The sequence below is a fragment of the Xenopus laevis genome, chromosome 7L (assembly GCF_017654675.1).
Source record: "Xenopus laevis strain J_2021 chromosome 7L, Xenopus_laevis_v10.1, whole genome shotgun sequence".
Classification (NCBI taxonomy): Eukaryota; Metazoa; Chordata; class Amphibia; order Anura; family Pipidae; genus Xenopus; species Xenopus laevis.
In genome coordinates this window covers 47,706,498-47,733,617 of record NC_054383.1, presented here as the reverse complement: position 1 = coordinate 47,733,617, position 27,120 = coordinate 47,706,498, and the positions used below count along the sequence as shown (strand labels likewise).

The window sequence follows — 27,120 nt, the reverse complement described above, 5'->3', positions numbered from 1 at the left end:
AAAGGTTACAGTATATAATCACATTGATTTTCCACTTGACAATACAATAGGCATTTTTAACATTTATGTAACAATAGCTTCAATGTGGAGTGCAATAGCAATCAGAACAACTGAGAACACAGTTAAAGGATAAGGCAATTAAAACAAAAAACAATATGGAATTAACTCCCTTTCGGTAGACTTTCTCAGGATGTATTCGCAGGTAATAATGCATTTGGAAAACCTCCTGTGCTGTTTTCTGTTTCGGAAGTGATAGTCACAATGGGCACATACTGCTTGACTCTCTCTATTTGCCTTTTGACTTCCTTCTCTCGGTCTTGATTGTTGCTGACTTTAATACCAGGCAAGGCTGAGTTGTGCCTCAGTGAGGCTGGGCTCCCTTGGTGATTGCTGTGCGTCACAACAATACTTGGAATGCGTGATGATGGGGATCGTCTTGTGAAAGAGTCACCCTTTCTTTGCCCCAGACCATTTAAATGTTTGTTTGCCTTTAGAGTACAAAAAAAGAAAAGATAACAGCTATAAACTGTTGATATATTTAACAAATTCTAATTCACAGCATCCTGATTCATTATATCTGGCATACAGAATTATCAACTTAATCATAGCAATTCAACAAATGAACCCACATTTTAGCTCTCTACTGACTACAATATAGATACCTACAATTGTAACACGCCACATATCCTATGTACTAAAAGCTGTAGGTACACCACAGATTTCTGAACCTACAATAACCATGGCCTACTTCAGATATGGCTGCCAACAGGACCGCAATTAGATAGCACGGGGCCCCATACAACAAAATTTTCGGGACCCCCTGGGCTCCGCCCACCATAGCCCCCATGCCCCACCCAGATGCTGCCCACATCACAGTTAAAAGACCACACAGACATCAGCGCAAAAAATACTAAACGCCCCCACACAAGTTAAACAAAGCCATTGATGGTCAGGGCACCCTTATAAGTTAAAGAAACCGTGGCGTCAGGGCCGCCCATAAAAGTTTGTTTAAAAAATTGGTGGTCAGGCCCCACCTACAAGTTAAAAAAAATAATTGGCGCCAGGGCCCCCCATAAAAGTTTTTTTAAAAAAACATTGGTGCCAGGTAGCCCATTACAAGTTGAAAAAAAAGATTGGGGGCCCCAGAGAATATTTTTTAAAAAAATATAGGTGTCAGGGCCCACGGCCTATGGAGGATTAAAATAATACATTGGTAGCTAGGGGTTTAAAAAAAAAACACACATTGGTGTTCAGTAGAACTGAACTTGTGGCTTCAGGACTTCAACTTCCGCTATTTTCGTGGCTTCAGGTCTTTTTGCCGATTCAGGACTTTAACTTTGGCTTTTTTCATGGCTTCGGGTCTTTTCGCCGATTCCAGACTTCAACTGGGGTTTGGGACTTTGGCGGCACGGCTTCGTGCTGTCAAGGGGGGCCTGGCTGTTTTGAAAATCGCTGCACAGTCGGGCCTCCCTTAAGGCCCGTGCCTGGTACAGGAGTACCCACTGTGCCCTGATGGTGGCCCTGGCTGCCAATAGAAACTCACTTTTTTAAAGGGTCCAATAAAACTGCAACTTATTTTGCCCCCTGTATCACACATAACAATAATAAAATATTGTTTTTTCAGAGCCCCAACAATGACAGTAACACCTGTACCGACGAATGTAAGTTTCTTTTCACAATATTTTTTTTCTCAACTACTTGCATTTGCTAAAAAAAAACCTTGATCACATTAAAGGGGTTGAATGAATACTATATTCTAAGACAATTTCAAATTGGTTTTAAATTTTTATTTGTCTTTTTTTGTGTTTTTTAGTTTTTAGTTTTTTATTCAATGACTCTCAAGATTTATTTTAGTACTCTGATTGCTAGGGTCCAAGGCAAATCATTAAAAAAAACTACAAAAAAGACCAATTAAAATGTTGTTTAGAATTGGCCCTTCTATAACATACTTAAAGTTAACTGAAAGGTTAACCACCCCTTTAATTTGAAGAAAAGTTAAATCGCTATTGTGAAAAATGTTTAACCAATTTGCCCCTATAGAGTACAGCAGATGTCATGGGTGATGTGGGGATATTGTGTGATGAGGGGGTCATTCTGTACCGATAGTTTTTTAAATGATGTCAGAATTCCTTTTAACTGGACCAAGTTAGGACAATACAGGACTCATACTACAAATAAGGCAAAGCAGAAAGCAGAGGGTGGAAACCCATATATTGGAATATATACATTTTTCAAAACTTTTTGTCAAAAGTTTATATTTGTGCTTGTTTTTCTTTATGTTTCATAATCCTTCAAAACTTGATGGTAGTCAAGATATATCCAACTAAATATTATTTAATTACTCTTGTATCTATAATTGAGGTATTTTTTTTACAAACAATACAGTGGATCACAGCAGAAGCACAGTGTTTTATTGGACATTTTTAATGAAACATCTGACATCATATCCTTTAAGCTCTTATTAATAGATAACAATTTAAAGGAAAACTATGCCCGCAAAATGAATACTTAAGCAACAGTTTATATCATACTAAGTGGCATATTGAATAATCTTATGAAACTAGAATATATGCTTGAGTAAATATTACCCTTTTACATCATTTCCCTTTTAGCCACCATTTTGTAATGGTCTGTGTGCTGCCTCAGAGATCACCAGACCAGAAATATTGCAGTGCTAACTGTAACAGGAAGAAGTTTAGGAGTAAGTGGCAGAACTTTGTCTAGTTTTTGGCTCATGTGATCTACATGTTGTTGTACACTGTTGTTTTTGCTCCCGTTCCATATTGCCTGATGAAGCAGGAAATGCCTGCGAAACGCATTGCAATACTGTTTTGTGAATAAACTATTATTGAAAATTACCACTTTCGTTGGTGTCTGCTTGGAGGAGGTAAGTTCATTACTACCTCCTCTGAATTACCCATTGGGTTTTTAAGTGCTTTTAGCTATTTTTATCCTTTTGGCGCCTCTGTTTTGTCTTACTACCAACGTGTTCCCTTGTTTGTTTGTGTGCACTGTAAAACACAGGATCCCAGGGAGTGGCCCTTAGTTCTTAAAATGGCAATTTACTATTTGGGATTACCAAATAGTACATACTACTAAAAAGTATTATTATGAAAATGGTTTATTTAGATGAAGCAGGGTTTTACATATGAGCTGTTTTATGCAATATATTTTTATAGCTACCTACATTGTGCTGTGGTATTGTTTTCCATTAAGACATTGGATTGAACTATATCGACATCATATGAATTTCATGATGCTAATTATGCAGTTCATTATGCAGTTGCATGTTCTTACCATAATGGGAGAACTTCGATCAACAGCCCCAAGTTCCACCAAGGAAATATCATCTGCATCCATTGATGTCTACAAGACAAAGAAAAAAAATGTGTATATATATATATATATATATATATATATATATATATATATATACAGGTATATATATATATATATATATATATATATATATATATATATATATATATATATATATAAAATGGCAGTCATTGAAAGTGGTATATATTGATGTTATAAATTGCACACAGGTTGCACAATATAGCTAAGGTATACTCTTTCCTACATGACAATAGACAGTACAAAAGGGAGAAAAATCGGGAAAAAAAACTTTGGGAAGGTACATTAAATCTAGAAGCAAATAAAATGATGTAAGCTTTACTAAACCGCAACAACCATTAAGAAATGATAAATAAAAGGATTGAAATGGGCTGCACCATGTACTTATACTGTATATATAAAATGGATGAGATAACTGCTGAGAGCCAACATTTACAATGCTATAGTTAGAGCCTGTATCTTGTGAGAGCATAACACATCTGTCAGTAATAAACACAACTGAATTCTTTTGCAAACTGCTGAATTACCTTCTCAAAAATTCCAGAATCATGACTTTTCAGCTTAGCTTTTAAATCATTATTCTCAGTGGTGTCTTTGCCCATTTCATAGGAAACCTGCCTACTGGCTGGTCTGGAGTTCACACTACTATCAGCTTCAGTATCAGTCCAGCCCTGTAATGAATATATCAGAGTGAGTCACTACTGGCAGCTGGACAACAATGGTTGCTTATGTGGAAAACGTTTACCTGACAGGGAAAACAGGGAACAGAAGATGCAGTGAAAAGGAATGGGCTGCAATTATTCACCTATGTTTTACTGACAACATATATAACTGCTAAAGGTAAGTTAAGCATTTTCTAAGTGAGATTTTAAAAACTTAAATAACTCACAATGTATAAATAAATGATTCTTACTATTATATTCATTTATTCACATCCATATTCACCATGATTCAAATACATTTCCTTTATTTCCCTCACATAGTTGAGAAATTATCATTCAGTCACTGGTTCTAGTGATCTCTCACCCACTCAATTCTGATCTTGCCCACTCCCACACCTTGTGTCTTATCCCCTTCCCTTTAGATTGTAAGCTCCTTTGCACAGGGCCTTCCTCACCTTTTGTATCAGTATTGGTTGTGATGTATGTAACTCCATATGTTCTATGTATGTAATTAATATTGATTTAGTTGTATAAATACATTTACTCTACAGCGCTGCGATATATGCTGGTGCTATATAAATAAATGTTAATAATAATAAAATAATAATAATATCTTTATGATGTTGGCTAAGATAACCACCATCATAAATGAGCAAACACATTGCTGCGGTAGCCATAATGACAATATTATATAAACAGGCCCCATTTGCTAGTGTCATTTAGCAATAACTAGCTGGTTTAACAGCCTATAAACAGAAATGCAAATGCATATTAAATAATTGTCATAATATGGATCACCATTCAAATGCCAAAGATTAATGCTGGTCCTTAATATCTATAGGGCTCATTTGCAATGCCCCAGGTAATTTGCATTTGTCCCCTGAGTGGGGCATTGTGCCCCCTGAGTGGGGCATTTCGTTTCAAATTCTTGATTTGTTCTGATGAATGACAATCATCAGTAAGGCCTAACGTAAGCAAAATTAAATTAGTGAACTTTAAAATTACTCATATTGCTCCATACACCCCATGAGTAATACCACCTGGAAGCACCTAAAGCATGTGCAATTAATTTCAACGTTTTTTAATCCCTATACACGCATGTACCAGTCTCATGTCTTTGGCTAAACTGTGCAAATGACACAGGCCACAAAGTTCTCTAGAAGCAGAGCTACCAAACTAATGAGGCCACAATATGTTTTACTGACAGTAGTAATTCCTGGATAAGTTCACTATTAGAATATTTCTTACCAAGAAAAACAAACTTCAGAAACGTTTAACACAAACTCATGTTTTTGTAAACTGTTTACTTACAGATTCACTGTCTGAGACACTTGGCAAACGATTTTTCAGCTTGGGGTGCCCACCCACATCAGAAGACTGGCTACAATGGCTGGTAACAGTGGAACGCCGAGAAGAAGGGTAACTGCTGAAGGATCTGGAGTCTCTGCGTTTTACTCTCAGCAATGATCCCAGGCAAGGAATATATTTTGCAATTGCCATCCTTAGAAAAAGACCACTTTTATTAAAGAATGGCATTGTGATTATTCAATAAAAAAGGTAATGATGAACATTTTAATTACAGTTATATAAATAGACAATGGTCTATAAGGTTAAAATGCTTATGGATTTTCACTGGAAGATCTTGATGTAAAGGCTAGTACACTAATATATCTTCTGATGTTGTAAATAGTAAACAAAAAATAGTAAAAATAGTTTAGTTATCAATGTGTAATGGTTAGCATTTGAATCTTTAGATACTAAGGAAATGCATAGTTAATGGAAATCAATGACTAGATAGATCTCTGAATTAATTAACAGAACTGCATCTTGGAAGACATTGTGTGTGGGGCTCTATAAGCTTCTTTATTATTGAGAAAGAAGAGACATATATGTAACAAGAGGTGCATTGCCCTATCCAATTCAAGGTGGACTATACATTGTTTCAAATCATATGACCTATTAAACTGTTGAATTCAACTGAAAAATAGTTTAACATTTAGGGTGTATTTTCTAAGACTTGAGTTTATCTCTGTTTTTATTAAAACAAAGTCAACTCCCATCCACGAACTGAATTAATTTATTAATAATTTAAGTCAGACCAAAATAATGTCGCAACAAAATCAAGCTTTCAATTCAAATCGTACAATTGACGCTCCAAAAACTCGACTTTATCAAATTGTTGTTGTGAAAACTCGACTTTATCGGATTATTGGATACAAAACTTAACTTTATTGGATTATCCAGTGCAGATCACAATGTCAAGAAACAACTTCAGGGACATCTGCCATTGACTTCTACATGATCTTGACAGGTTTGAGATGAAGTATTTTCAGATTCAGATTTTTAGCAGCTTTGGGGGTATGGTAAATCTCTAAAATATTCAAGTTTTAATTTGTGCTGGCATGATGTCAGTTGCACTAGCATAACATTTTGATGCCCATCAGTATTGGCTATTAATACAACCTGCTACGGATTACCAGCAGGTTCAGACTTGCATCAGAGATTTTATTGTAACATTTGGACTTACTGAGAAGCCATTAAAAAGACAGTTTGATAGTTGAAGTTAGGATGACTTTGTAATTGCCCATGCATGATGACTCACAGCACATGCCATGTCAATGAGAAGTGCAGAGATGTGTTATTCAATAAAATGAGAGAATTTGTTGAGGTTCTGAATAGATTTGCAAGGTATTGTATCTATCACAGTATAATATGTAGCATATGACATATGCTCTAGTTATTTTAAGCAGAGTGTGGTTGAAGGAGAACTAAAGCTAAACTAAAGAAGTAGGCAGAAATGTTGTGTAGGGACCCAGAGGTTTAAGCTGCTGTGTAGCAATGGGGGCAGCCATTCAAAGGAGAAAAGGCTCAGGTTACACAGCAGATAGCAAATAAGCTCTGTCTGTCTAATGGTGTTATCTTTTATCCATTACCGTATATACTCGAGTATAAGCCAGTTTTTCAGCATCCAAAATGTGTCTACCTCTGCTTATACTTGGGTCAGCGGGCAGTAGCTGAGATTGCAGTCACTTTTAATCATTCCTATACCAACAGTTCACTTGGGGAGAGACTGCAATATCCCACAATGCTCTGTTAGTTATATGAAAGAATAACAGTGCGCCCTCTGTTGGTTATATGAAAGATTAACAGTGACTGCAATATCACACAGCGCCCTCTGTTGGTTATATTAAAGAATAGCAGTGACTGCAATATCACACAGCACCCTCTGTTGGTTATATGAAAGAATAACAGTGCGCCCTCTGTTGGTTATATGAAAGATTAACAGTGACTGCAATATCACGCAGCGCCCTCTGTTGGTTATATTAAAGAATAACAGTGACTGCAATATCACACAGCACCCTCTGTTGGTTATATGAAAGAATAACAGTGCGCCCTCTGTTGGTTATATGAAAGAATAACAGTGACTGCAATATCACACAGCGCCCTCTGTTGGTTATACGAAAGATTAACAGTAATGGCAATATCACACAGCACCCTCTGCACATGGTAGTGGGACAGTGGGACAATGCACACAGTAATCCGTTTGGCAATTCTCTGTCACCATTGCAAAGAAGTCCGGTTGATCGCTGGGGGGGTCGCTTTGGCAGAATGTGCGCTGCTAGGAGACAGGGCTGTAGTTGTGTCTAGGCTTATACTAGAGTCAATAAGTTTTCCCAGTTTTCGTAGGTAAAATTAGGTACCTCGGTTTATACTCGGGTCGGCTTATACTCAAGTATATACGGTAGTTAACCTGTGCCATATAGCCGGTTTTCAGTTTCCGCCATTGCTTCACAGCAGCTTGTTTACATGAACTATAGTAGTGTTTCTGAAGTAAACAGAACAGTTTTACCAGTGCAGGGCAATACTACATGATATTTTCATTACTTTAAAACACTTACATTTTTTGGTATTACTGTTCCTTTAATTAACCCAGGCAGCTATGTCCCTTTTTCTGGATCCAGATTGTTTAAGGTTTGACCAAAAGGTTTGACCAAAGGTTTTTCCTGGGACCTCACCTCTCTGTGAGGTGTTACAGGCCCAGGTCTGCAGTTTGGTAAAAGTTAGAAAGAGTTATGTGTATCTCTCTCTCTCTCTCTCTCTCTCTCTCTCTCTCTCTCTCTCTCTCTCTCTCTCTCTCTCTCTCTCTCTCTCTCTCTCTCTCTCTCTCTCTCTCTCTCTCTCTCTCTCTCTCTCTCTCTCTCTCTATATATATATATCTCTATATATACATCTCTCTCTATATATATATATATATATATATATATATATATATATATATATATATATATATATATATATATAGTAAGATTTGTCATAGTTTCTCTAGGAACAAAAAGAAGGCTCAGGGAAGTTAATGAGCAGCTTTCGCTCCAACGAGGAGAAGTAGCGGGGTTAAGACACCGTGGTGAGTCCACCACTAGTGCAGGGACTTCAGTGGGTGAGTTGCGGACCGGTGAGGGTGCCAAGATACAGCCCCAGGTTGAGTATCCCTGTGTACAAAGCTCTACTTTATGGGAGGATTTGCTCCAGGAGTGTGGTAACCTTTATCTTGCCTATTTTACTTCTGAAAGGGGATTCTGCTATTATTATTCTGCTTGACATCAAAATGCCTATAAATTACTTTTTACATTACATTGTAACTGTTCACTGTAATTAAACCAGTTATTTTGCTGCAAGAAATCATCTCTGTGAGTGGATCACTTGCTGCACGGAACTACACAAGGTACTGGGAGTTGCAGGGAGTTGCACAGGTACATGTGGATCATTGGCACAGTGCAAGCAGCAGTAGTCCTGTTCACACATTACAATAAACACAGCGTAAGTGCACTTAATGGTATGCTACAGTTGTACATTATGTTTTGGGCTTCTATACCAGCAAATTAAACCATAGCCCTTTAGCAGGGAAGATATGTGCCTCCAAACTTGGCCCAGTAGCTCCCCGTCTTCTTTTCTGCTGATTCACTGTACAAGTTCTGTGCTGCTGTCACTTACAGAACTTAGGGACCAACTCACAATATACTGTACATACAGAATATAATGTTCACAATATAAGTCTGATTAGTACTTAATACCGAGCATGTTAGTGGCCCAGACACTTTCCAAGATCGTGACCCCCTGTAACAAGTTTGAAATCCTGTATCATTGCTGTTATAGGCTGGTACAAAGTTCAGTATGTAAAATATGGCATTTTTAACCATATTATTTTTTAGGTTTTAGTTCTCCTTTAACTATGAAGTAACTAATGCAACTTTTTTTTTTTTTTAAAAAAAGATATGTTTCAAGTAAACGATATGATAAAAAGAATTTTCCCTAAGAAGGTAACAAATAAACTGCAATTCAATTTACTTAATAGTTATGCTTTCATCTTTAAATCTCATGAATGTGAAAAACATTCTTTTTAACTCTATATATGGTGCCAAGAGACATCAAGAGAATGAACTCACATTTTAAAAGGAGTCCTGCTGAGAGTGTTATGTAAAATGTGGTTAAACTCGTTGTGGCTAAAAATGAAGTCGCTCATTGCACACTTGATGAATTACTCCATCATTAATAGGGGAATCATTTTTTTTACCTTTAATTCCACACTGCCAAAAACTCTGTACAATTGTTTAGTATGTAAATGGCTTTAAAACAGTGTTTTGGAGTCAAGTGTCCTTTGATGTCAACCATCTGGCTAGTACCCTCTTACCAAATTAGATATTTAAAAATATAGGCAATCTTGCTGTAGTTAAAGGGGAAGCAAGAACAGAAAATATACATTTATCTCAAAAAATACACTTCAGCTTTCAGGCCGGGATTTTAAGAATGCATAGGACACCAAATACCATGCCCATTCATTCTGTATATAACCTGGGTTCTGGCTGGGCTCTCATGTTTGGGCCTTATGGAGACAGGCTCACAGACTGGAAATACCACATTTATAGTTATTTTCACACTCTCTTTATATTACTTATTTTTTTTGCTGTTTTTTTGATACAGGTATGAGACCAGTTATCCAGAATGCTCGGGACCTGGGGTTTTCCGGATAAAGGATTTTTCTGTAATTTGGATCTTAATACCTTAAGTCTACTTGAAAATCGTGTAAACATTAAGAAACCCAATAGGCTGGTGTTGCTTCGAATAGGTATTAATTATATCTTAGTTTGGATAAAGTACAAGCTATTGGTTTATTATTACAGAGAAAAAGGAAATCCGTTTTAAAGATTTGGATAATTCGGATAAAATGGAGTCTATGGGAGACGGCCACACCGTAATTCTGAACTTTCTGGATAACGAGTTTCAGGATTACAGATCCCATACCAGAGGCCTATGGAGGGACCCTGGAACAGGTGGAGCGGAGTAAGGCATGATTTAGGGGACAAATAGGAAATTAAGGGGAGGTCTGATAAGACATTTGCAGGCAGATTACTTTTATTGTAAGAATTGGTTTAGCATTATTTCTAGAAAAGGGATAGTGTTGAGCAAATAGGTCAATAGGGTTACCACCTGGCCGGTATTTTACCGGCCTAGCCGGTAAAACACCTGCCAAGGCCGGGGCCGGTATTACAAATTTACCGGCAATGTAGTTGCCGGTAATTTGTAATATCCTTTAAAAAAAGCCCTCGGCCTGCCCCCATTTGCGCAGAACTTACCTTTTTTGTAGTCTTCTTCGCATCGCCACGATGTTGCTCCGCCCCTTTTTGTCGGGCACTGTGTAGCCCCGCCCCTTTTGTGTCATGGCCCGCCTCCTTTTTTACCCGCCCCCCACTGGCCAGTTATTTTTTTCATTAAAGGTGGCAACCCTATAGGTCAATGTTGTTGGATTGTAGCTGAACAAGAAAGCCAATATAACTGAAGCACATTCTCCCCGATACAGAAAAATATAGATATAGACATACCGATATTTGGGATGTGTAATAGCATATATGATAGGATTGTGAATGGCAGAAGCTTTTGCAATCACAGCAGGCACAGAGTTCATGTATGGTGTTAAGATGCTTGCATATCTAGAATCAAAACATAAGAAACAGAGAAATACTAGTTATGCAAATAGTATCTGTCATGTCTGGCATTTATTAATCTAGAAGGAAAAGGTTTTACATTATGTTTTTCAGATGGCTACAGGAAGCAGTTTTACTTTGCCTATTAAGCTTCCTTGTTAAAGGACTTTAGTAAGAAATACTAAATGTATTTAGAGAACAGTCCCGATACTCGTCTGATCTGATGAGAAGCATATGCAGTATCTATAAATATGGGCATTGAAGCTGTAATGTTTAGCGCTGATCTGAAATACCACAATACTCCCCTTAAACGTTTCATCTGTATAAAAAATGCATATTTGATAAAGATGCATATTTATTAAAGGGTGAGCACTTACTTTCACTCAATATTTATGCCTCTAAAATTCTGCTGTGGCTAGCTCTGTTTCACCTTTTAGTTAATCTAGCCCTAAGAGTAATTATCTGGAAATAAGTTAAAAAACAGATCTTAAATGTATTTTATAATTAAACAGATATGAGAATCTGACTATTTACACTGTCTGGTGTTATAGTTAACCAGTCCCTAATCCCTATCCTTTGCCACTGCCAAAACCCTTTCTCCTTCATAATATTTTATTTCAAAATATTAATCTACATGAAAAGTTACCTATAGGTCATGTTGATGGTTTTTCGCTGATAGTTCTGCTTTTGTACGTCATTGTTAATTGAAGTTCCTAAACCTGACTTTTGCCAACCTGACTGTCCCTTCTCAACTTGTCAGTCTTGGCGCGTAAGTGCCCAAATCTTGCAGTTTTGCCCTCTTATTTGTAGTTGTATATGATCTGTATATGTTCCACTCACTTAATCTTTGTGGGGAAGGGTCCTCCTCTTTACTGGGTCTCCTACCACATGGAATTTGATCTCTGTATAGTTATATTTATTTATTCTAATGCTTGTCCTCCCTGTATGTACTTTTCTACATTGCGAAATGTTTAACACTATATATATATATATATATATATATATATATATATATATATATATATATAATAAAATGATACACACATACATATTAGTGTTACAAACTGTGATAACTACCATTACTAACTCATTTCATAAAAAGGTGTGTGCAGTATTTCCAGTCTCTTACAAATTCGTACTGTTTTGATTATTATACTAATTACCCTGCAAAGGCCAGTAGGGCCACTGTAGAATATGGTGACCATGAAACAACATAAAGGAGGATAACAATCAAAGCAATTTTGGCCATTTTCCATTCATTCTTCATTTTCTGATACTGTTTGTGAGATTCCTTGTTGTTATCTGTACCTATTTTCTGAACTGCCCTGTTAAGATAAAAGCAAAATAATACAACTATTTAATGTGACATACAACGTAGGAATATTTATATAAATATATATTTGGTTTGGAAGTTCTAATTTTGTTTGTTTTTGTTTGTTGTTGAGCATAACATTCAATACATCTATTTGATTTACAGGTTTTAAAGGGGTGGTTCACCTTTAAGTTAACTTTTAGTATGTTATAGAGTGGCCAATTCTAAGCAATTTTTCAATTAGTCTTTCTTTTATAGTTTTTACATTTTTGCCTTTTTCTTCTGACTCTTTTGCAGCTTTTCAAATGGGGGTCACTGACACCATCTAAAAAACAAATGCTCTGTAAGACTACAAATGTATTGTTATTCCTACAGGCCCTCTCCTATTCACATTACAGTCTCTTATTCAAATCAGTGCATGGTTGCTAGGCTAATTTGAACCCTAGCAACCAGATTGCTGAAACTGAAAACGGGAGAGCTGCTGAATAAAAAGGTAAATAACTAAAAAAACACAAATAATAAAAAAATCAAAATTGTCTCAGAATAGCAATCTCTACACCATACTAAAAGTTAAATTAAGTCAAAGGTGAACAACCCCTTTAATGAGTCAGGTGATGTTAGAAACATTAAAGGGATACTGCCATGGGGAAAAAAACATATCAGTTAATAGTGCTGCTCCTGCAGAATTCTGCACTGAAATCCATTTCTCAAAAGAGCAAACAGATATGTTTGTATTTAATATTAAAATATGACAAGAGGCTAGACATATTGTCAGTTTCCAAGCTGCCCCCCAGTTGGAGTGATATCAACCCCTCCCTCCCCCCAGCAACCCATCACCAGAACAATGGGAAGGTAACCAAATAACAGCTCCATAACACAAGAGAACAGCTGCCTGGTAGATATAAGAATAGCACTCAAAAAAAAAAGCCAGGTCCCACTGAGACACATTCAGTTACATTGAGTAGGAGAAACAGCAGCCTGCCGAAAAGCAGTTCCATCCAAGTGCTGGCTCTTTCTGAAAGCACATGACCAGGCAAAATGACCTGAGATGGCTGCCTACATACCAATATTATAACTAAAAATTAAATTTTATATTGTAGAGTGAATTATTTGCAGTGTAAACAGTGTAATTTAGAAATAAAAACAACATCATAACATCATGACAGAATCCCTTTTAGCAGTCTTAGGTGACATTACTGAGCACAGTTTATAATATTTTACGGGATATTCATGGCTCTATATATATATATATATATATATATATATATATATATATATATATATATATATATATATATATATATATATATATATATATATATATAACAATTATACCTGTTTGTATTCTTGATGGCCTTGAAGATAAAGATGTAGCAGTATATAATGATAAAAAGTGGAATGAAGAAAACAAAACAGAAGAGAAGCATGGTATATGCTCGAACAGATGGAGTAAAGGTCATATAATCCCAGGTGCAGGATGTCAGAAGACCCTCGGGTACATATGCACCTTGAAAAGACAAAAGCAATAAGGTTTTGATTTACTCTCTTTATTACTCATTTCAGTGATCAAATATTACATCAATATGTTATGCCCAACAGTTTAGGATCTAGATAACCAAGGTGTTATTTTCATATTTTTTAAAGGGATAAAAACAGTAAAATATGCTAAGATAGAAAACATAATTTAGTAATTAAGTGCTTTCCCTATAGGCTTATATACTGTGTGTCAAGTCAGAAACATATAGGTGCCACAAAGAAGGTTCAGTCTGTCTTGCCATACAAGGGCCAATGAAGCAGACTACTAATAAGAGGAACTGAACTCTACTCTGCAGGCCATCTCCTCTGGCTGTGTACTTTTCAAACACATATTTATAAAGTAACAGCTAAGACTGATTGTTGTGCCTGAGTGAGAAATACATCTAAGTTATTATATTGAGGTCTAATTCTAAGGTCTAATTGGATTCCTGTCTTTCTTTTGAATAGGCATATCAAGTCTGTAAAAATTTATTTTGAAGGCTTAGGGCAATGGCACATAAGGCCAATATAAAATGTCCCCTAGCAAATTAGCAGCTTTATGAGTGAATTCAAACATGATCACAATAACCCCACCAAATATGTATTTGTATGGCAAGCACCTCCAAGTGCACATACTTATCAGGCAGGTGCCACTCAGAAGCCTGACAGGCAGTTTATTAGTGAAATTCTTACCTGTGATTGTGTAGGTGTTGGATGCAGTTTCATTTATAATTTGTATTAATTTCTTAGAAGCAGGCATTGAAAATAACAGAAAAATTGATTCAACTCAAGTGGCCTTTTTAAAGCACTTCTAATGCATAATTTTGTATACACAGAACAGTTCTTATTTGAAAAGACTAAAAGTAGGCTAGAAATGTTGTGCATTATGTTTTGAGCTGATTTGTTGATCCCTAAGCTTAAAAGCTGCCCAGAGCACACTGAGCATGTGTATGTCACTGACACTCCAAACAAAGTTCAAACTGCTAACTCCTTGTGCACAAGGTCTGGATGATTTCTTTTACAGAGATTCTGAAACTTTAGACTGGTGCACTATATGAAATATGACATTTCTATCCCATTTTGTTTTTAGGGTTTAGTGTTCCTTCAAAGAACTGGCAAGAGCACAGGGAAGGGAGACTTATATTGTATTGTAAAATGTCTGGTTTTTACTTTATATAAATACATAAATGAGTCATGCCAAAAACTGTCTTTAATTTATAAATGGAGTCAACATCAGACAAAAACAGGTGAGAACCATAAAGCTGTGGAATGCACTACCTAAAAAGTTCATATATGCAGATACAGACTCATTAAAGAAAGGGAATGTTACATTATTAGAAATACAACTTACAACTCATAAAACCAAATTAATTTAGGATTTTGCTTAGTGCTGTATTTGTTATGTTCTTGATTTAATACGTTTTTCTTTTGGTTTCCTCACAGGCAAAGGTCATTTATCAATTTTCCATTCCAGTGAAGTAAAAAGTCTAATCTTCATAGTTTAAATGGCTAAAAATTAATTACAAGCCAATAATCTCTACTTCAGAGCAATTACATAGCATTAAAATCTCATCAGTGCAAGACAGACCACTGTCTGATTCTTTATTCATGGTATTGTCAAACACACCTCATAATTGGTCAGACATGCAACTTACTCCAACCAAAGAATGGAGGAAGACTCCATGCCAGAGAATACAGCCAAACACCTGAAAGGATTAGCACTGCCCTTTTCTTGGACATAACACCAATGGAGGTGAGTGGTCGTGTGATCACAAAATATCTATCCACAGCAATCACCATCAGTGTGATCATGGAAGTAATTCCAAAAAGGGCTCCGCAAAAAGCGTATAACTCGCAACCTATAAAAAAATAGAAACCATCTGTAATCTTGGTCTGCAAAGAATATAATTTGCACAGCTCATATGTGATGTAATTTCAGAGATTTGTAAAAGTTATAAGTGCTTCCTTAATGTGTGCACCCGTATACATTCTTATTGTGGCATTCCTAAAGTACAGAATCAGAGGTCTGACCTATGAGAAAACTTTATCAATAGGAACATCAATTAAAGGAACAGTAACAACAAAACATGTAAAAGTAATGAAAATATAATGTATTATTGTGCTGCACTGGTAAAACTGGTGTGTTTGCTTCAGAAACACAACGATACTTAAAGGGATCCTGTCATCGAAAAACATATTTTTTTTCAAAACGCATCAGTTAATAGTGCTGCTCCAGCAGAATTCTGCACTGAAATCCATTTCTCAAAAAAGAGCAAACATTTTCAATTTCAATTTTGAAATCTGACATAGGGCTAGACATTTTGTCAGTTTCCCAGCTGCCCCAGGTCATGTGAATTGTGCCTGCACTTTGAGAAATGCTTTCTGGCAGGCTGCTCTTTTTCCTTCTCAATGTAACTCAATGTGTCTCAGCGGGACATGGGTTTTTATGATTGAGTGATGTTCTTAGATCTACCAGGCAGCTGTTATCTAGTGTTAGGGAGCTGTTATCTGGTTACCTTTCCATTGTTAGGTTGTTGGGGGGGGGAGGGAGGGGGTGATATCACTCCAGCTTGCAGTACAGCAGTAAAGAGTGATTGAAGTTTATCAGAGCACAAGTCACATGACTTGGGGCAACTGGGAAATTAACAATATGTCTAGCCCCATGTCAGATTTCAAAATTGAATATAAAAAAATCTGTTTGCTTTTTTGAGAAATGGATTTCAGTGCAGATTTCTGCTGGAGCAGCACTCTTAACTGATTCAATTTGAAAAAAATATTTTTCCCATGACAGTATCCCTTTAATATAAACAAGCTACTGTATAGCCATGGGGGCAGCTATTCAAAGCTGAAAAAGGAGAAACGACACAGGATGCACAGCAGATAACAGATAAGCTCTGTTGTATACATATAAGCTCTGTTGTGTACAATAGGATTCTTCAGAACTTATCTGTTATCTACTGAGTATCCTGTGCTTAAATGAAAAATTCTAGCAGAAATTGTATGTTGTTTACTTTAGTAGTGTTATCCATATTACTTCTCATTCAGTTTCTATATTTAATTTCAATAAATTCTATCTACGCTGCCAACTGCACCTTTTGCTATCCTTTCCTGATGCTCATATACCCAGATTTCCCATTTCTATGGTGATTTTTGTTATTCATTTTTTGACTGTTCCTGCTTGGCCAATACTATAATATATTCTGTATCCATTGAAACAACCTTTGCTTGTCATTCATACATACAGTATTTAATACAGGTATAGGACCTGTTATCCAGAATGCTCAGGACCTGGGGTTTTCCAGATAAGGGATCTTCATACATTAAAGGGATACTGTCATGGGAAAGAATATTTTTTTCAAAATGAATCAGTTAATAGTGCTACTCCTGCAGAATTCTGCACTGAAATCCATTTCTCAAAAGAGCAAACAGATTTTTTTATATTCAATTTTGAAATCTGACATGGGGCTAGACATTTTGTCAATTTCCCAGCTGCCCCTGGTCATGTGACTTGTGCCTGCACTTCAGGAGAGAAATGCTTTCTGGCAGGCTGCTGTTTTTCCTTCTCAATGTAACTGAATGTGTCTCAGTGAGACATGGGTTTTTACTATTGAGTGTTGTTCTTAGATCTACCAGGCAGCTGTTATCTTGTGTTAGGGAGCTGTTATCTGGTTACTTTCCCATTGTTCTTTTGTTTGGCTGCTGGGGGGGAAAAGGGAGGGGGTGATATCACTCCAACTTGCAGTACAGCAGTAAAGAGTGATTGAAGTTTATCAGAGCACAAGTCACATGACTTGGGGCAGCTGGGAAATTGACAATATGTCTAGCCCCATGTCAGATTTCAAAATTGAATATAAAAAAAATCTGTTTGCTCTTTTGAGAAATGGATTTCAGTGCAGAATTCTGCTGGAGCAGCACTATTAACTGATTCATTTTGAAAAATTATTTTTTCCCCATGACAGTATCCCTTTAAGACATTAAGCCCCAAATGTAATAAAAGGAACTAAGTTTGCCCAGGAACAGTAACCCATAGCAACCAATAAGATGGTTGCTTTTAAACAGGTGACCAGTAAATGCTACCTGCTGATTGGTTGCTATGGGTTACTGCCCATGGGCAAATTTAGTGCCTTTTATTACATAACCCCCTTAGTCTACTAGAAGATCATGTAAACAATAAATAAACCCAATAGACTGGTTTTGCTTCAAATAAGGATTAATTATATCTGGATCAAGAACAAGGTCCTGTTTTATTATTACAGAGAAAAAGGAAATAGTTTATAAAAATTTGGATTATTTGTATAAAATGGAGTCTATGGGAGGTGGTCTTTCTGTAACTTGGAGCTTTCTGGATAATGGATCCTATACCTGTATACACTATATATCCATAGTATATGGAACATTGTTGGTGTGATTTGCTCTTATTTGCGTGACGTCTGGCATCAGCACTGGCACGCAGCAATATTTCACCTTATCTCATAGGTGTTCAGTTGTGTTGAAGTCAGGGATCTGTGTCAGTGAATTTCTTCTACTCTCATCTGTATGGACCTTTCTTTGTGAATGGGGAAACAGGAAGCATCTTTCCCCAAACTTTTGTCACAAAATAAGAAACACAGAATTGTTAAAAATGTTAGAATTTGTGGATTCTGACAAATGCGAGAGTGGCTGCTGTAAGATGCCCTATACAGTCACTATTTAGTGGGCTGGTGGGGGCTGTTTGGCCCTCTCTGTACTTGGAATTCCAGGGCGTATTTTGACTCTCAGTCCAGACCTGATGTAGTGGAACCTATCTATGATGTATGATCATATGAGAATATGAGAGTGATCTTCTTTCTCAACTAGTGAGCAGGGGCAATCCTGGGGCTGCTGTGCCTGCCATCTCCCACTCCACGCTTAAAGCTTCAGCATCGGAGCAGATAAAATGCTCTCTGCACTAGCTGAAACGAATTTCCAGGTTAAAAATCAGGAATTTGGCTCTTAAAGTTACAAGAGGCAGCTTTTTGCTGCCCCTTGTAACTGGCCCCTTACTGCCGCCTAAAGCAAGGTTCTCACATTGCCTCATGGCTGGAGCCGTCCTGATAGTAGGGTAAATACTGCTGCAATTTTATTAAATCTGCTATGAAGTATTTGGCTGGAAAAACATGTTAAAACTTTTAGAAATACATTTTGAAAATTTCTAATGAATTTCATTCATAAAACATACCTTTTTCTCCAAAGATCCATCTTTTATGCAGACTAGTTGCAAAAAATACTGGTGCCTGAGTTACCGACATTAAGAAATCAGTGATAGCAAGGTTGATGATGAACATATTTGCAGGAGATCGGAGACTCCTACTTCTAAAATTAAGATATATAGAAAAATGCTAAGTTTCAGAGATGCAGTTGTTTCACAAAACAATGACCATATAGCCCAGCCACAACATTGTACTGCAGAAATTGAATTGGGTTTAGATTAGCTAGCAACTTCCACATTCATTAATTATCTAGCATGGTTTTAGCTACTGCCCTATTGCACCAGTTTTTCATGCTCAGCAGGATATTAACTCTGATCTACTCTATTGATTTTTTGGAATTAGGTCACATCTAGCTTGGTGGGTAGAGGCATTTTCTACAGTTGATGAGATTAACTTCGATTTACAAATATGGAGATTACATAAACTGATTTAATTGCATCGGTTATTTTCATTAATAAGAGTACAGAAGAGTTTTAAAGAAAAATCACACACATTAAAATAAAAGATGCCATATTTGTAATCTTACAGTCCTGTACATGCCATAAAAGAAAATTACATATTTTTACATTTAACATGTGTATTTTTTAATGCAGCACCTATAATGGAAAAAATCCAATTTTATACAAAAAAAAACATACTGCAAATTCCAATGTCATGTATTGCAAGTTGGCTACAAGCAGTGTTAATAATCATAATAATTTTTTTTACTATAAAATCTGATAAAAATTAAGCATCTCAGACCTACCGAGGTTGTATATTAGTCAATGGAAGAGGTTCCTATCCTATTTGGAAGTTTCTGTGGTCTGTGCTGAAATTAGCCCGAAAATCCGACTATTTCGGACTTTTTGGGTAGTGATGGACGAATCTGTCCCATTTCACTTCGCCGAAAACTCGAAAACATTTGCAAAATTTCAAAAAAGTTGTGAAAAGCATTGAAGTCGATGGGTGTCAAAATAATTTCGAGGCACGACAAATTTTATGAGTGCGACAAATTTTACACGCGCAACTCTTTTGTCCAAATTCATTAAAGTCAATGGGCGTCAAAATGGGGTGTGTTAAAATGTTTACAATTTTTACACCCGCAATTTTTTTGACACTGCAAACTCTTACAGCAAAGAATTTTTTCAGCGGTTTCTTGAAAACATTTTCAGATTGGCGAAATGCAGAATCCATGCCTGCCGAATAAATTCTCCCATCACTATTTTCGTGCAAATATGCAAAAATTCAGGCTTTTCAGGAAAAATCACAGAATTCGGATTTTCGCTCAATTTGATCAAGTTTATCCCTGATCTGATTAAATCAGGCTTTTTTAATAATAAATAAGGTCACGTTGTGCATTCTAGTATGGTTGGACCTTTTTATTTTAAAAAATCAGAAAAAAAATGGATTTGGATAAATAACCCCAGTTATGTTGGTTAGTAGTGTTACACTTTTTTTATATACTGTATTACTTATGATCACCAGTTTTGTTTTAGATACTGTTGGTGATCCACAGTACTGCTACATAATCTTTTCCAGAACTTTTTGTAAGTGGGTGAACTTTGCTCAGTGTACCAAGTCACATTTTTGCCATAGTTGCTTGTATTATGTATTTTTATATACTTTGAACTAAACTTGCTTCCAGGTAAAATAGTTATTAATGCAATCATAGCTATAAAATGTATACTTAAGCCCTATAAATTACTTATTAACAAGACCCAGTAAATCCCAGTAGATCCAAAATTGTCTAGTTATAGTTTGTAACTGGTAATTGTCAAAAAAATATTGAAAAATATATCAATGTATAAAAATGTATATATTTGACAAGCATAAATCCAATTTTCATGACAAAAAGACCAGGCTGACAATCAATACTGTACTAAATTGGACATGGAAAGTGTTTCACAATAGATCTTATTCATTTAGGCTGATTGTTCCTAATGCAAATGGATATGGTAGCCACTGGGGCCTGGTGATCTTGTTCCCTGATTGAAGCTTATGTATAGATTTTGAGTGAAATGGAACAGTAAAATTAACAAACAAAATATGTTTCACAGAATGAAACTTGCAGAAGCTGCTACTACTTCGCCTACTGCTACTTTCTACTTTTAAAGGATAATTTGGCCCTGGGAAATGTTAACACACTTCAGAACTTCTTCTGGGTTCAACTGGTACATAGTAAATCGCCCCTAGATCCTAATTACAAAATGAGAAATGCAAAGAAAATAATTTGTTACAGATTTTATTACAGATATGAGATAATTTGTTATATAAGAGCATTTTATTGTGTTGATGGTCAAAAGATTACATTTATTTTTTATGTATGATGAAATTTTGCTGTATTATGGGGAATCGATTTGTCTAACCTTGTAGCTTAAGATGACATGGATTTTAGGTGCAAGGCAGGCACAAGCCCTACCAGACAAATGTCAGGCCTACCAAAAGCTTGTGTGTTGGCTACTGTCAGACGAAATGGGGTAAAATTGGCCTTTGGAGGAACCTTTATTCACAAAGTATCAACATTACTGATACATTTAGTGTGGTGGAAGCATCTATTTTTGCCTTAGGGAACTGCTGTAAACAGCACATCAACCCAATATTTAGGACCTAAATAAGTAAAGTATGACTGATATAGAATTTTAGACATATTAACTATTCTTAGCAATCTCAGAAATATGTATGAATATTTACATAATATAGTACCTGCAGAAAGCATAGATGACTAGAAAATTTCCCAGCATGCCTGTGATTCCTACTGCAAGGATAACAGCACCAACTACATAATGCACATGGTCTGGAACATCAACTGTTGGATAGACATGGTGGATCTCATACTGAGGTGGTTCCTGAATAAGGCAGATCACATTAAAATCAATTGACATGGCTACATATAATGCATATTTTAACAAGAAACTTGTAAATATATTTATACTCTTGTTTTTAGAACATAGGAGTCAATGTGATTTGGTGGTAAATGAAGCAGGTGACAGCAGCAGACAGACAAATTGAAAACATTTGGCCTCAACATCGAGGATTCCATTACAGAGACATGCCCTAAAAATAAAGTTGCAACTGATTCCTTGGTCATGCTCAGATCATCCAGTGGGGCAGCAGAAGAATAAATCTTTTTTTTTAATTGTTTTATTGTATTAGTCGCTGCACTAACAATGAATATCAAAATGAACTAGGATTTGTCAGCATCTGAATAGTCATTAGTGGCCTTAAGGATTCTTTAAGCTACATGGGCCATGAAGGATGAGAATATTGCATGGGTACAGGAAACAAAACTCCTAACTTACTCCTAATAATTGCACTAGGGCGGGTCTAGCATTACTGGCATGTGTACACAACTGTGCCAGCTGTGGTGGTTATATGCCTTCTACCTCGCTGGAAATGAATGCTCATATCAATTAAAACCAGAATATAGGGTAAAAAATAAGGTCATTATGTTTAGCACCCCTCAAAACAAATTCTTGCCACTAATGTTCCTCTAGCTGTAAAATATAGAGTTTAAAATAGAGGCTATGGAAAAAGGAAGATGCTGGAATGATGGGAGAAAGAGAATGATGAATATAAAAAAAAACACACTGACATTAGATTTGTCAATAGTCATATTATTCAGACATTTTCTGGCATGTTTTATATCCCCTTCCACTTCTCAAAGGAAATTAGAACAACTTGTAACCATCTGGCAGTGTGATTATCTTATGATATGTGCTCCCTCCTTACTCACCCATTTACTTAAGTCAAATCTTCCTTGAATAAATAGAACATTGACTTGAGATTTTGAGTTTTAACACTGTTAAAAAAGGATGCATTCAGAAACAAAACAATAGTCTTTTATTCAATTTATGGCCATTTAATAAGGAATCACAATTATGAGAAAATAGAAAGGATGCATAGGTCTTCTTTCAGTGATTCCAATGAATTCAATGTTATTAAGCATATACTATAAATCACAATAGTCTGTTTAAATATTTTTCAAGGCAAAGTAACATGATTATATGTTCATTTCATATAAAAGTAAAATAATAAAATAAAGGAATACTGTCCCTTTAAGACATGCTGGAAACAATTAGACAAAATATATCCAAATATATACCAAATTATCTGATCAAGTTCAAATGCAATATATATATTGCATTTTCAAGGCTAAATGTCCCCATGTGTGTAATTTTTTATGTTTATTACTATCTTTTGTTGGTGGGGTGTTTCATGTTTCATTTTTCATTAGTTAGTTAAGATGTGTGAATCAGCTTCCTTTCTAATTACATGATCAGGAGTTAAGTTTGATTAGATATGTTGTCCATTCCTATATTATTCAGTTCATGCTGATAAATTACCAGGTTTTTATTTCAAGTTCATTCACTTCAAGTTAGGATTTCCATGGCATTACATTTTCCCTCCCAGTTGTTTTTCTTTTGCTGAAGATCTAATTTTATCTTTTTTTTTCACTAAATAGTAAAAGCTTGTTTTGCAGATTAAAATCCCACTGAACCCAATCTGGTTTAATGCCATTTCAATCAGTTCCAGTGTAACCATTGAAGCAACATGCATCTCTTAACCATAGACATACAAAATGTATATGTTAGCCCATTACAAATTACAATGCTACAAGTCTACAACTTAAATTATAGGTATAGGATCTATTATACACAATGCTTGGAACCTGGAGCTTTCCAGATAAGGCATCTTTATTAATTTGTAATCTTTATGTTATTGATCACCATACCTTACACCCAGCATTAAATGAACCTAATAGAATTAGTTTGACACCACCAAAATCAGGATTATTTGCTTAAAACAGTCTATGGGAGATGGCCTTCCCATAATTCAGAGCTTTCTGGATAACAGATTTTAGGATAAGGGATCCTATACATGTATAATGTCTATCTAGCTCTCATTTGTAACATTGCCATACATGAACAGAATGTTCTGATGAACATGTCATGCATGTATTATAAGCAATAGCAGTAGCCCATCCCTTGAGCATGTAAAGTGTTTTTGTGACATCAAGGAAACCCCCACTCATATCAAAAAAATATAACATTACTTGAGACCATTCTACACAATCTGGGATATGTGAGCTAGTTTTGGACTTGACAAGGTTTTTTAATAACCTCTATTAGGCTAACCAATTCCCTTAAGATCATTTTGGTGTAAATTATGCAGTTGTAATTTTAGATTTAAAGTTTCTGAATATTCCATAGTATTCTCTTATTGTGAAGCCTAACTATTTTTTTTCTTAACTTGACTTACTTGTTGTGAAGGGAACAGTTGATTAAAGACCAATTTAAGGCTTTGTACAGAAGATTGAATAAATGTGACAGCTGTAATTTAATATCAGTTGCTCTGGGAAACAATTAGCATGTGGAACATTTAACTGTACAAATTTTAGTCACGGAGATAAAAGGCGAGGCCAATTTAATCACATTCGATGTATAGGAAACATGGCATTTACAATGTACATACAGAAGTAACTGATTTAGACTGCAGGTGTCTAATTTGCATCCCTTAATTTGTTGGAAAACTCCCAGTATCTTTAAATTCAAAAAGTTTGTCAAGATCATTGGGACTTGAAGTTCTTGAGCAGATGGATTAATGCAGGTTGGACAACAGTCATTCAGATTAAATACATTTTTGTTTACTGGACCTGCAGCAAAGGTTTTTTTAAGTAGAATGCTCCAACTCTGTTCAACTGTTATGTTATTATGTTTGCAAGGCAACAACACTCACTGTATGTTATCATAGACCTTTATCTCACAACTGTACTATTTTCTTGTGAGCATAGTGTAACTAATCAGCTCTATTTGATTATCCCATTAAGAGTTATCTAGCACTGACTGGATATTCTGCTGCTTGTTGCTTGATTTAATAAGACTTACACTATTAAAGCATACTTCTGTAAAAATAGAAGTCCTTAAGGGTCAGGGCACACAGTCAGATTTGGGGAGATTAGTCGCCTGGTGACAAAACAGATGTTTGGAAATCTTTCCAAAAAATCTCAAAACCAGTTTCAGTGATGCAGAAGACTGCAATGGATTCAATCAAGCGGGATAAATAATAACCTGTAATAGAATTAGCTGCAATATCATTATATGTGTTGGCATATTTCTCAGTGGCATCTGAAAAACCTAAAGAATGGGCCTAAGCCTAATGTCTCAGTAGAGGGCCAATTTAAAATAGCAACAGACAATAACTGACCTTAGGTTGATCTTCACTTAAATTACAAAATTACAAAAATTACAAAAATTGGTAAAATAAGTAACCTTTTTGTAAAACAGCATCCACGCTAAAGCCATGTAACATATCTGTCAGTACATCGACTTTAAAGAGAGAATTCTACAAATTCACAGCACTCATTATAAATTCCTTTCCATAACTTAAGGTAAAACCTTCTATCTTCTAGTTCATGTCCTCTAGGAAAATCAACTGGTGACTAAGGTATCAGATGGTTTAGCACATGTTTCCTATATATTATTTATACAAAGTGGTCATATCCCCAATGGTCTCTAAGCTTAGAAAACTGACAACAGTACAGACCACATGCTGTGAAACAGAAGAAAACAAGATGGACAACTACTTTGAGTATCTTTGTACACATATATTGTCACTAATGAGGGTCTGTTGTAGCCTTGGGCTGTCAAAGAAGCCTAAAACATAAGCTATAGCTAGGGTTTCCACCTGGCCAGTATTTCACCGGCCTTGGCGGTAAAAATGATGGTTGATCCCAATGTTAAGAAAAAAGATAAATATATAGGAAGGCCGGTATTTTTTTCCAGAAAAGGTGGCAACCCTAGCTATAGCATTTCTGTTCTAATTATTTGTTGAGCTTTAGTTGTTTTTTATACAACTGCCTTTCTTTATAAATTAGATTTTTAGTACTCTTTATTAGTTAGTTGCTCTTCTCTGGACTCTATAGTCCAATATTATATTTGACATCCTAAAAAGCAAGTGTGTTTGTTTGACATTTATTTTTCATAAAGCCATTCTGTTTACTTAAATATTGAATTAAATCAGCTTTCTTCAAGTACATTGGCACCATACCAGATAAGAAGGAGTGAAAAAAATGAAATATAATGGCCTAGCTAAAATTAAACTAAGTTCATACAGAACTACTGTATATAGTGTTATAATATAAAAATTAAATACATGAAATAAAAACTGCAAGTACAGTACAATAAAACTGCTTACTGTACATACAAATGTATAGATAGAACTCACTGTTTGTGTGTATATATACACAAACATATGTATATTTATAAAACATAGATATATAGATATAGATACTATTTCAGTAAACATGGATTTATATCTGCATAATGGTGTCACACAGTGAGTTATGCATGAATCTAACAAAGTACTTTTTAACTCGAGCCATATGAAAACAAGGTTATATAAGATCATACAATATTATAACAAGATTAGACAGCTCAAACAAATATACCACTGTAAGCCTTGCCAGTTCTACTGCTAACTGTCTCTAAGTGACTGCATCAGTGTTTACATATTGTATATTTACATATACAAGCAAAGTGGTATATACATTGGCAGAACATAACACGAGCCAGCACTTACTCTTACTTTTCTATTATAATTCCAATTATTCTTACATAGTGTAGCATTAGTTTTAGAAATGAGGAGTCCTCTGATATTATTGTATTCATGTTAAGGAGATAACATCATTATCTTCCACAATATGCATAGATGTCCAAATGAACAGATTTCCCACAAGAAAACATAACACAAATTGAAACTTACCGTAGTAACAATTGGTGGCAGTTCCACTAGTTTATAAGAATTAACTTCCGAGTTATTCCAAGAGTTTAAAGATTCCAGTATCCTGGTGCAATTGGCATCTTGCGGAGGACAGGTGATGCCTTTTCGTCCTGACTGATTATTCATTTTTTTTCTTCTATTAACTAGAACAAAATTGAATGGCTAGCTGGATCACTGCTTTGCTTTCATTAATGAGTGCCTTTTGCAGAGATGTGAAGTGCTTCTCTGTGTAGCTGCAGAAAGCTGCTTTCATGTGCAGCTGATGGTAAATGTGAGTCAAGCCTCCCTTTAAATATGAAGAGCATGTT

General features: G+C 35.7%; 1 protein-coding gene across 1 annotated transcript; it reads right to left on the bottom strand.

Annotated features, from left to right (window-relative positions):
- On the bottom strand, positions 1-27,059 carry opn4.L (opsin 4 L homeolog). The gene is made up of 11 exons (XM_041568912.1): positions 26,795-27,059; positions 21,737-21,879; positions 19,024-19,157; positions 15,482-15,685; positions 13,647-13,818; positions 12,163-12,324; positions 10,898-11,005; positions 5,331-5,520; positions 3,885-4,028; positions 3,298-3,366; positions 1-488 (listed from the first exon to the last, which is right to left on the bottom strand). Exons 1-11 carry the CDS (start codon positions 26,936-26,938, stop codon positions 186-188), a joined length of 1,773 nt encoding a protein of 590 aa, XP_041424846.1. The 5' UTR covers positions 26,939-27,059; the 3' UTR covers positions 1-185.
- Positions 27,060-27,120: the final 61 nt, after the last annotated feature.

Coding starts and splice junctions, on each gene's coding strand:
- opn4.L (XM_041568912.1), bottom strand. CDS start 26,938: ATGAATAATCAGTCAGGACGAAAAGGCATCACCTGTCCTCCGCAAGAT. Junction 21,880..26,794: donor TGCCACCAATTGTTACTACG/GTAAGTTTCAAT, acceptor TGCCTTATTCAG/GAACCACCTCAGTATGAGAT. Junction 489..3,297: donor ATCGAAGTTCTCCCATTATG/GTAAGAACATGC, acceptor TGTACTCTAAAG/GCAAACAAACATTTAAATGG.